Source organism: Aquila chrysaetos, chromosome 25, assembly GCF_900496995.4.
Source record: "Aquila chrysaetos chrysaetos chromosome 25, bAquChr1.4, whole genome shotgun sequence".
Classification (NCBI taxonomy): Eukaryota; Metazoa; Chordata; class Aves; order Accipitriformes; family Accipitridae; genus Aquila; species Aquila chrysaetos.
In genome coordinates this window covers 9,587,847-9,600,424 of record NC_044028.1, presented here as the reverse complement: position 1 = coordinate 9,600,424, position 12,578 = coordinate 9,587,847, and the positions used below count along the sequence as shown (strand labels likewise).

The window sequence follows — 12,578 nt, the reverse complement described above, 5'->3', positions numbered from 1 at the left end:
AAACAGGGAGCCAGCTTGGCCACTTGGTCAGTGGAAGAAAGCTCAAATGGTGCATTACAAATCAGTAGCATTGTCTAGCTGTTAAGGTAGTTCTGTTCTCTTCTGAATAAGTGACTTAAATCAGAGAAAGACAAGCATTTCTTCCTCTAATTTAATAATGCAAAACTAGGATCAATAGGCTAAATAGACAATTGAGTTTGAAAACTGCTTTCGAAATACTGTCTTTGCCCGGCTGATTACAAATTAGAATGGAAACAGTGCTAAAGTGTTGTCCTTCCATTTTTATCAATTTCTATACTTTATAAAATTTACCAAGTAGCAATGTGTTTTTATTATGCATTTTAGCCCTTCTTTTTGTCTTTTCTTCCCTTTCATTCATTCTTGCTCATTAGGGATTCCTGTTGCTAGTCAGAAGTAGTATTACCCTTGGCTTTTACTTATATATATATATATATATATATATATATATATATATATATATGGTTTAACCCCAGCCAGCAACTAAGCACCACGCAGCCGCTCACTCGCTCCCCCCCCGCCACCCAGTGGGAAGGGGAAGAAAATTGGGAAAAGAAGTAAAACTCGTGGGTTGAGGTAAGAACGATTTAATAGAACAGAAAAGAAGAAACTAATAATGATAATGATAACACTAATAAAATGACAACAGTAATAATAAAAGGATTGGAATGTACAAATGATGCGCAGTGCAATTGCTCGCCACCTGCCGATTGACACCCAGTTAGTCCCTGAGCGGCGATCCCTTGCCCCCACTCCCTCCAGTTTCTATACTAGATGTGACGGCCCATGGTATGGAATACCCTGTTGGCCAGTTTGGGTCAGCTGCCCTGGCTGTGTCCTGTGCCAACTTCTTGTGCCCCTCCAGCTTTCTCGCTGGCTGGGCTTGAGAAGCTGAAAAATCCTTGACTTGAGACTAAACACTACTGAGCAACAACTGAAAACATCAGTGTTATCAACATTCTTTGCATACTGAACCCAAAACATAGCACTGTACCAGCTACTAGGAAGACAATTAACTCTATCCCAGCTGAAACCAGGACTATATATATAGTGTCCTTCCAATTATGAACATTTTCTGGCAGTATGTGAACCAATTAAAGGTATAAAGCAGAGAATAAATTCAGTGTTTCAGCTGTGTTGCCAAAAGAGAACCCTTCTATAACTTAACCCTTACTGACCACACCAAAACCGGAATACTTACTGAATGGCAGGCAGTCTGGCTTTAAATCAAGGACAGCACTTCAGCTGATAAGCAACCCCTGCTTGTCTAGGATCCTAACAGGTTTGGTTTTGCTCACTTATCTGAGGGAGGTTCTCTTATGGCTTCATACAGGGTCATCCTCCCTCTTCCCTCTGGCCCAGTGAACTTGAGTTCCTCCATGTGCAGTGTCTTCATCAGAAGGGGTAGAAGGCTCCTCCACTTCACCCAGTTTATAAGCTTATGGTGAAAGGTCCCATTAGGGAAGATGGAGATGTGGGGAAAAGCTGAGAAGGAGACAGAGCTTGAGTCTCTCAGCTGAGCAAGCATGTAGCCATTAGGCTATATGTAGGGCATGAGCAATAGCACTGCTGGTTTTTGGTGATGCTGACTGCAGCTGCTTTCATCTGCATTGAACTCAGTGATGCCAATGTGTGTGAGCACATGAGAAGTATGGTAAGTAGACTTCATGTAAGGGCAGTGCAGTCAAACATAAGAGAGAGATGCCAACCCAGACAGCCCTCCCAAGGTGGAAAAAATTGGGTGTATGGAGTCATGTTTAAATTTTGAAGGATCTGGCAAGTAGGAAGTAATTACGAGAAAGAAGTCACAGCACCACTGAAATATAACCTTTGTTTTTTCCTCTGTCTAGAAATTCAGTTTTACGACCAACTCTGTTACTGCAGCTTGTAAAGGGCGTGAGTATAGGTACCAAAAGTGGTCTAGCTGTAACAGCACTGAGTTCAGCGGAGGCTAATTTACTTTTCTTTCTGTCAGTATAAATTAGTCCACATCGCTTTTCATTTCCGTGACCAAACTGCCTTTGGTGTCTGAGTTTACTCATTTAAAACTCAGTCTGACATCTCTGAGGCAGCGTTGATGCACCTTTAGTTTGAAATTTACTCAACTTTATGTTGTCTTGGCTGAAGACAAGTGAAGACAGATCTGTGGCTGTATCTGAACTGAATTAATCTGTTTAGTTCAAGCTGTGCTGGTATTGATAAAATGACTGATACTTAGTTTATGATATCTAATGTTCATCTTTTTGTGAAATCTAAGTGCTTGCCCGTAAGTGAAGGCTGTACTGTTTTGCTCAGGTTCTCCTCGAGAATACTTAGAGTATTACATATTTCCAGTACTCTTACCTGGAATGGCTGAACTTCTGCATCAAGCAAAGAAGGAAAAGTGTTTCGAGGTTAGTTTTTAGTTTTAAGTTCAAATCATTGTCAGGAAGTTACAGCCTTTTATTTCACAGGCTGTATTTCTTTATTTGATCTTTTGCAGGAAAACCAACCACAATAATGTGAAATAACATGGATCTGGTCTTGAATGTTGTTTTCTCCTGTAATTCAGAACTGATTGCATACTACACAGACTTAATCATTATGACAATCTCTAACTCACAACAAATCCTCCTTAAATATCCAGTTGTATCTAGCCTAAATAGCGTTGTATTTTAGAGAAACAGGCTTCCTTTCAGATTAATACATATCACTCATTTGAGGGTGATGTAAAGAATTTGAATTTTACTTCATTACTCAATTATTTTTGCTGGGCTGGCATCCTAATAGAGGTACATTTTGTATTTTAGCTTTTTAACATTCTGTGTAAATTTCATTTAATTGGAAAGCAGGGTATTCAGCATTAATGAGCATATAAAAATTGCACATTTTAGAAATCGTTGTTTGCTACATATATTTTTATAAATTTGATTTCAGTGTATGTGTGCGTAAACATATCTAGGGAGACATTGCTCACTGTATACAGGGAATGCTTAAAAAAGCATTAGAACTGGTGCAAAATAAAGCTCATTGTATCATCATAGCCTAACTCACAGACCGCCAGCAATAGATTAGGTACTGGGAGTTGTGAGGTTTTCCATCATTTCTGCTATTTTCTCCAACCATGGAAGTAATTTTTTTTTTTTCTATTTCTTTCCTGCTTTCTGCCTGTCATCCATGCTTTCCAATGTAAAACTTCTCTGTATTTTTATGCCTGCAGCGGAGCCTCCTCTTACTTGCAGCTTCATAATATAAAGAGCAATTAATATAAATTACAATGAAAATATCTCCCTTTTTGTACATGATGCATATCTGAGGAATACAGTTTGTGCTCTTGGGGTTATAGATTAAAATGTTATAAATTAAAATGATAGTGAAGTGAGGAGGACTTTGTGTTACTAGTGGGCTATTAATCATCTTAGGTCTTGATCTATCTCCTCTCCACCCACTGACATTGAGTTCCTGTTATAGGCATGTGTATGTATGGTAACAGTCATTGTGGAACAATTTGTAAAAATCACATGTGTGCTATTTGCCACTGACCTATACATGCCTGGCACAGCCAAAAAGACACAAAGCTTACCACGCTTGAATGGACACCCCAAACTTGCATTTCAAATCCAAATCTGTACATTTAATAACAGTAAGTTATTTCAGTTTTTGCTCAGTCTTCACAAGATTTGTGTGTGTCTATAAATTGATTGATTTATAGATGCATGTATATGTATTTATAACCTGTGATTAATACACGTGGAATAGGAAAATGGTTCATTTACGTGCTGTTTCGGCACGACATCTCTGTACATCATTCCTGACATCCCATTTACATCACCTAGGCAAGAACAGATTGAACATATATATTAATCATCACACTTTTAATGAAATTTATATTGATTTGTTTTGTTTTGTTTTTTTAAAGGAAGCACATATCCTTTAACAGGAAAAAGTCATGCCTTACAGCTGGCTTAACATACAGTCCTTGCTAGATGTTACATATTTCTGAAGGCAATAAACCAGCACTTAATACAAAAATATGAGAATTCTTAGAAATATTTCCATTTCAAACTCAGGACAAATCTAAGGTTACTTCAGCTGTTTTTAATCTGAGAAATTTTGCAGAGCTTCAGTGGTATATAGATTAGAAACTATCTGTTCTGAAAATGGATTTTGTATGGGTCTGTGTGTTGCTTTATAATAAACTAATAAAACCAATTCTTTTCTAATGCATAGAAACTTCATAAAAATGAGCACATCTAAAAAAAAGACACTAAGTGATTTTTGTTGTTTTCTAGAGAGATGTCCTGCTATTGTGGAAGGAAGTTTAGGAAAGCAAGCTTATGTCAGATGATAATTTTCCACTGTGACATCATTTCTTCCTCCTTTTGAACAATAATTAGTAAAACAATAGCTCTTTTTGCTTGCCGTATAACTGAGTATTTGTGTTCTTTTCCATTACTGTCCAGGTGCTTGTACTTTGACATTCTGTTTCCTTATTTGACTTAAACACGTAATTTCTAATTATACTTCTGTTTCATAAGAAATGTGTTGTTCCATATGGATTTTGAGAAAAAAAACATGCTATAATTTACATTAAAATGGTTAGTGCAATAACTGGAACTGATTTTTAGGATCAAAACCAGAGCCTTTAGAAACCCAGAGAAAGTTAGGGACAGGAAGAAAGGATCCTGTGATAAACACACCAGAAGATAGCTTCAAAAAACAGGAGGAGAACAAAGAGTAGAAAGATTCATGGAATTCTTGAGAGAACAGGAGAGGAACGTGATTAATTCTGATTAAGCTAACTGAAATCATGAAGGATGAGTATAGAATACTGGGTTTGAATTTTGGCTAGACGTGAGTCATTAAAGCCTGTAAAGGGCAGCTCCAATAGAAGAAACCAGTGGAAGATAAATGGAAGAATCACTGGAAGAAAGGAACAATCGAACTGACTGCAGTCAACGTTGAATGAGCCTGGGAGAAGAGAGAGGGAATTTTGAGGGAGAATGAAGAGTGGGGTTTTGATGAGAAGGATGAAAGGTTTTCATGTTTGAAGGGGAATGAAGATGAATGAGAAGAGAATGAAAAATTAAGTAGGAGAGTTGTTTAGCAATTGAAATTGGCATAAGGGAGATCAGATCATGAGACCAGCAGAGGAATTCAAGGAAGAGATCAGAAAAGACACATCCATGTCTGGAAGGGAAGAATTGAGGAATCAGATGGGAAAGTCAGGAAAGGGAGACAGTTATACTGAAAGTAGCAATTTGTGTAGGAAAGAAATCCACAAGATCTTATTTGGAAGGTGATATAGAAGCATAACAACTTAAGCATTTCATTTAAAATAGGCTCTCTTGCATTATGTAGTGCGGATGAAAAATCTGCAAAGCGAAAACCTAGAAAAACCACCACCTGCTAGATATATTTGCAGACTTCAAACTGGTGTAAATATGAGAACAGTCTGGAGAAGCTTCGTTTTTAAATTAGAGATGAAAGAAACCTATTAGGTTCCCCAGTGTATTCCCTTGCTGATTATTTTTTTTCCCTACTGTAAGTTCTCCTGTGCTTTATCCTATCTGCTGTCAAATGTCTCCAGGGGAAAGACTATTTTCTTAAATCTTTTCTCTCATGAGAACTGACTAATGCATTCATTTTTCAGCATTAAAACTGAACAGTGTTTAAATGTTTTTATTAGCATAACTGATTTTTCTTTCTGGTTCATGGTCACAGAAAGAAGATGCTGTATCAGACTCTGTAATGGAATATATTATATTTAAAAGTATGATAGATCAGGGAAAGTGAATGGAAGAAGGTTTCCTACTGACTTTGCCATCCCTGATCACCAGTATTTTTGCATGATTATTACCAAGCCCATCATATTTAAACTGAAAAATGGAAAATGAATTCTGAGTATAAACAGTTTATAAACACATCTGCAGGTTAACAATGCACATTGTGCAGATATTTCCTGTGTTTATCCTGATTTGTGTAGCATAGGAATGTGTCAAAGGCAGGTCAATTTATGTCATTTTTTCCCTTCTATCAACGTTGTCTGCTGGGCAACTAAAGATTTATTTAATTCATTAGTAAAGTGAACTGTTTCCTGGCAAAAAAATAACAAAATAAAAAAATATTCAGCTTGACCAAATTCCTCCCTGATAAGTTCACTGGATCTAACAAGGATAAAGCAAGATGAATTTGATTCCTTTAGTGATGACTGTTTTGACAACAACACTGTTCTGATCGTTTTTTCCCGTTGCAAAGAAAAAGCAATTTACTTAAAACGGATTAAATTACAACTGCTAGTTTAAATTGAATTTTGTTGTCAAAGTATAGAATTTATTCTCTGAAACAATTTGCTAAGTAATGGGACCCAGTTTCTTACTCTGATTGAGAATAGCTGTACAAAGACGATCAGACTCTGCTATTTGTTTTTGGAGTCTGTTCAGGTCAGAATTTGCCCATTTAACATCTAAAATGACCTGTAGAAAGTTCTCCAGTGAATGCATTCGTGTCTTAAAGCTTACGCGTTTGGCTTCTGGGAACAGTATCTGGTATTAGCATAAGTGTGAAAATTCCTTAAGGAGATGTGTTTCTTCACAGCCAAGTACTCTAATGGAGCACTACATGAACCCCAAAGCTTTTGTGGTCATGAAACAGATCATAAAGGCATATGGGGTTCAGGACTGATAACTGTTGTGCAATGTTCTCTTTTTCTGTTCTTCGGCTTTTTTTTTTTTTTTTTTTTTTTTTTAAAGAAGTTCTCTTTCTTTTCTGTGGGAGTCAGACTGTATGTCTGCCAGGGATAAGATTCATTTAGAAAAGTAAAAGCTTTCCTGGGTATCATCTAGGAATGCCATGCAGTCTAGCTCTAAACTTCACATTTGTCATCCCCTGGCTACATGACTACCCTGTATTCTTCACTATGCAGTCAGCATCTCCCATAATGTTCCTCTTCCACTTCACCTGTGGCTGTAAGTAATACACTTACCCCCAAATTATGCCATGTGCTAATACCCCAAACTTTGAAAGAATTATGCCATGTAGAGCACTTTTTTTCTGCCTCTGTTCACATCCCTCAGTCCTTTTTGCATTGTATTCTTGTAGCACAGGGGGAAACATGGATGGTGAGGATAATACATGGAATAAAGTCATCTGTCATGCATTAAATTTCCAATTACATGTCTATTGTATTTTTCTTAGCAAGTGGTAGTAGTACTTTCATTCCTTACATTTTAATCAAGATTCCAACCTCTTTCATGACATTTGGCAATTTCACAAATGTGTTTGACCAGTGTGAATTGTTTTCCTAAAAAGTAATAATTGCAGCTGAATCTCCCATTTGACAGGGTAAGTATTACCTTTTGGATAGGAGCTAGGCTTTCTCCTAGCTAAATGGCTGCTATTTTGATAAAGCACTCAGTGTCTCTGTTCTGCAGGGGCTTAAATGTCTTTTAGTGTTCACTCTCTGGCCGTGTACAGCCATAACACATCTTGTGTAAGAGGGGCTCAGAAAATACTAGTCAAGCTCTTCTGTTACTCTGACCAGAAGTCTACATTATATTCTCCACATCATGGTTACTCTGGTTTGTGATAAGCAGAATAAGCACCCATACTCATTTGTACATTCAGTCTGTAGGGATGGAATGTGGAGAGCAAATCTCTAAGAAAAGGAAGGCCCTAATCAATTCTTTATTGATCAAAATTCATCCTTTGAATTTTGAACTCAAAACATTTTTACAGCATGCAATGCTGTCCAGCTAAACAGGTACTGACTGCATGAGTCACTACAGATAAACCGCTGCAAAGCATTTTGCAAAATTCTCTTTGCTGGTGAAGAAGTCTTAGAACTGGGAGCAAAGGGCACAACTGTTTTGTTCTGAAGCTCCAGGTTTTGATCTTTTTACCTGATTCTCTGTAATGTCCATGGTATCTGTGGTTGTGGATATACATATGCCTTGTTTCTGTCTTTCTTTCTGGACTACCCAACAATTTTGTCTGAGCAGCCATACAATACTCTCCTCTGTGTGTGTTTCTAAGTATGCACAATGCCTTCAAGCTGGTTCCATGCAGGAGGAAACAATATTCCATCAATGTTCCTTCTGTGCCTTGGAAGTAATGAAGTATTTTAGGTATGATAATAAAAATGTGAACAAAATGGAAAGTAATTTACAACGTATTTTCATATATGAGTTGTGTTAATTTCTTTGCAATGAGATTGCCACTTAGAAAGAATACCATTCAGAGATATTTGTTATAGCTATACTGCAGCAAATATCAAGATAGTATATTTAAAATTTTCTCACTCATTTTTTGATTTGACTTGAAAGCATTCCACAAAATTTCTAAAATTTTGGCTGAGCCACTGACTGTTGGCAGTAGCAATATTAAAGTAGACAGAGTAATGTACTGCATATTTTATTTAGTAAAAGCAGTCAATTTAGCTTCTGTTCCTCTCCAGTAGTAAAAACATATGACCAGTCCAAAGATAATAAATAATTTGAAACTATCTTCTGTCTTTAGAGAAAAAGGACCAAATTTATTGCCTGTGATTTCCTAACTGAGTGGTTATACAAGTAAGTTAATCGTGGCTTTTACTATTAATTATGCTCAATGATTCAAAGACATTAATTTGCAAATAGAATAGCTGAAATTTAAATTAATATGAGTTGTTTTCTTTTTTTTTTTTGGTTATCAGCAAGAACCCAAAGAGGAAAGATGAGTCATTCACAGAATTCTTTTCCATTCCTTTTGTTACCGACTGGCTAAAGGACCAGTAAGTTATAGCAATACTCAGAGTAACCTTTTCTCCTTTTATTCTTTTTCCCCTGCTATTCCAAAAAAGTAATAGAGCTTTGATGCGTTACAATTGTGCCCTCTAAATGCCCTTTACTGCATGCAACAGAGAACTATGTGGTTCTTTCCAACTTGGTAGTCTATTAGTTACAAGGTATTTTGTACCAGAATTGTTCACAGAGAAATTAGTTTAAAATTCTTAAACATTTTAATTGTAGAATGCAGGGCATTCAAATAATCTGGTAGTATTATGAATGTCTTTGTACTAAAGAGCAAAGCAGTGTTTTCAATGTTGTTTCCTACTATGGATATCTTTGACGATATATAGTCTAGAAATTCTTCCTCTAACTGTAAGCAGCTGTTTTAAAAATACGTGTAATAATCCTTGGCATGGGATGCATTTTGGCATTTCTGTAGACATTTATGACTTCGCATCTGAGAAATGAACGCTTGTTTTGGCAGCCTCAATCATATATTCCTTGTTATTCCTGTAGAACCAAGCTACACAGTAGTTTTGAAAGCAGTGTTACTGTCCTTGAGACTGCAGTTTGTTTTACAGTGTAGCTGTTGTATGAGAAAAGAAGAAAAGTAAAGTGATAGTCCACAGTGAGAGAACAATAAAATTACAGAGGTCCGATTTTAAAGAAAATTTTCAATTTGAAAACTTAATTGGAGGCTAGGTTGGTCGTCAGTGAAAACTTAGAGATTAATATCTTTGTAGGTGTGTTTACTTCATTACACTATGTAAGTAGAAATTGAACTTTCTTGAACTATTGTCATGTGAAACTTAGAACCCTTGAGTCACTGATCCAGCAAGAGGAAAGCTCCTTGACATTCACAGGACTTTGGAGACAAGCTGGTGATTGTGGCATGAACAGTTAACTTTGACTGTCTTAGAGGTAGTCATGTGGTCAAAGTTGTGTAGGAATTTTTTGCAGTAAGAAATGGACATCTTCGTAGAGTGACCCATTTCATCTCAACTCCAGTACCTCGAGGTACCTGCTAGTGCATCATACTGCTCAGCTGCTGTTGTTCAAACCTACCACTGGTGGGACACTTCTAACAGTTTCCTTCTGTAGATGGCTAGGTCTTGCCAACAAGATTCCTGTTTAAGGCAGTGAATTTTGTAGTTTGGAAACATTATGAACTGCAGTGAGGTTGTCATTCTCATTCTTAAGCATACCAATGAGCCATCGGTTAGTAAGACAGTTTTGATACCACTGAATTGTGAGGATGGGTATTTGTACCTAAGATAAATATCCAAGATCACAGTTTTACAAATGTTTATCTCGGAAGTAAAGCTGACCTAAATGGTTCCCTGCTCTCTCCTGTTCTTCACCCCAGCCTGCTTGTAGGCAACCTAATATCACCCCTGTCTGTTTGGTCGTATTCTTGGTTATTCTGATCAGGGACCTCCTCTGAGTTGGAAATGTCTGCCAAAATGTAAGAGTAGGGTTTGTATAGCTATTTAAGATATAGATAATTTCTCCAATCTGGTTCACCTGGGAGCCTGACAAACCTTTGTATTGGCACAGATGAAGGATTAAAATGAAGGGCTCAGGGCAAGGTGAAGAGAACAAATGAGCTGGTAAGATATAGAGGTGGTGGCAGGAACTGCTTAAGTCAGCTTTGCCAACAAGAGAAATACACTGTGGAATCACAGCCTGAATGACTCATAGCTTCTGTTAGTAATTGTGCTCCTAAATAACATAGTGACAGCTCCACAAGGACACTCAAGTGTCAAAGTCCTACTTAAATTGATACACTCTTGATCTTAAATCCTCTAAACAAGTAGGCCTTTAAAAATTATTATTCAAATTATTATTAAAAAACAACTTTGTGTGAACTTATCTTAAAATCAGATTTCTTAACAAATATTGCTTATGAAGTAAGCATTATTAGAGCAAAGTGAAAGATTGCAATATTAAATAAGAATAAAAATGAGAGAATTTATTATTATGTCCTTCTGGATATGTAAAAAATAGTTTATTATTATATGCTTCCAGATATCATGTTTAAAAGGTAATTGATTCTATGCTTTTTATTGTCATTTCCATTTTTATTTGTAAAGGAGTTTTCTTTTTTTAACAGGATTTAGGAATATGTAAGAGACAATATACTAAAAAGTGCTGGTCAAATTTTGATGGGAAACATCCTTATCCCAACTGTTTAGATGGTATAATAAAGAAAAAGAAGCAAAAAGTGTTGCTGCAAATTTAAAGTGTAAACTCTTGTGTTGCTTTTTCAGTTAGCGGTCTAAATTTGGAAGGCATTCTGAAAGGTCTGTTAAATAAGAATACATTTCTATACTGTGCAAAGCGGTCTTTGTGCTTAAAAAAAAACCCAAAAAACCAAAAGCAAAAAAAAACCAGAGGGATAAATTTTTGTTCTATCAGAGATCCAGCTTTTTTTAATGTATTCCATACTTGAGTATGACTTTTTTGGCTCTCCTCCAGTGCCTCCAGTTTTTTCTTTGAAGCTCTTTTTTTTTTTTTTTTTTTTTTTTTTTAAGAATAGTCAAAGCCACAGTTTTATGAGTCTCACTCTCTGTATGATGTGTTTCTAAATGAGATCTTACAGCCTACTTTTCCTTTATAAGGAGATCCAAATGCTGCATTGGTTTCCAGAACTTTAAATGCAAGCATCATACCTTCAAAAGCTGGTTACTGTAGGTGAAGGAGCCTGTAAAATTTGAATTTGTTTCCAGCTTTAATATTTATAGTAATTGCTGTGACATCAGTAAATAAAAGCCTCAGTGTAGTTACCTTGTCTTCCACTGGGTTCTGTATATTACCAGTAGCACTGACACAATGTTATATTCCTTGATTCCTGAAGCGGATTTCAAAAGCAATAGAAGGAGCAGCCTCAACACTGACTGGTAATCTACATTTCGTATCCAGGAGAACACAAACCATTTCTGTTGTCTTAAAGGACAGCTGTACATTTCAGAGGACAAGAAACTGGAATTTTAGCAAGAAACTGACAAAAGTTTTTGGAAACTTGCTGAGATACTTACTGATGTCCCTATTCCTACATTCAAGACTGCTGATATAGCCAAGTAAAGTAAACAGAATTAGAGCCTTGAATGTTTTGTACTCCTATAAATATGCTAACGAGCAACAGAGTTGCCTTTTGTCAGCATTTTCCAGTGGTGTTTCTGGCTGAATAGCAGTGAAGCTCAATCACAAGAACCAAGCTGTATGTACTGAATCAGGGACAGGGAAAGAGAGTGATCTGTGTTTATGCCCTGATCCTCCTTAAATTTTACTTTTCTGGCATAGACAGGCTGAGTCTTTATTTTGAGTATCATGGGAGTATCATTACCCAACCTTCTTTAGCATATTAATGAAAGAAATATGAAGAAAACAATAAAAAAACTTCCACTGCTCTGAAAAATACTGATATCATAATAGTTTACTGTCACATGAATTTAATAATATGACAGTATTGTTAAAGTTCACCTTTAACCCTTACATTCAATGAAAGAGAATGGTATATGGGTCTAGGTTAAGAATAAACATAAGTATTAAAGATCAGTCTTTGCATGCATATTTTACATGGGTTACAGGAACTGAAGGTGTCTTTTCTAAATAAACATTAATTCACAAGAATTTATTTATCTGCATTTTTCTCATTTTCTGTATAGAGGTATTTACTTGATACTCAGTTCAGAAGGACACATTTACTGGTTTAATCTATGTGTCTGTACCAAAACAAATGTGGAGATACAGAGAAAATAAATTTATCATGGCTTTAACGAAGTGGACAGCTAAGATATATATAAAGAGAGG

The 12,578-nt window shown here is 36.3% G+C and overlaps 1 protein-coding gene across 3 annotated transcripts in view; it reads left to right on the top strand.

Moving 5' to 3' along the window:
* Positions 1-12,578, top strand: part of IQCK (IQ motif containing K) — a 55,685-nt gene that overhangs the window by 3,614 nt on the left and 39,493 nt on the right. For all 3 annotated transcript variants that reach the window (XM_030001451.2, XM_030001450.2, XM_030001449.2), the window contains exons 4-6: positions 2,314-2,411; positions 8,515-8,567; positions 8,690-8,767. In XM_030001451.2, the coding sequence (XP_029857311.1) occupies positions 2,314-2,411; positions 8,515-8,567; positions 8,690-8,767 (229 nt within the window). The remainder of the gene's footprint in view (positions 1-2,313; positions 2,412-8,514; positions 8,568-8,689; positions 8,768-12,578) is intronic.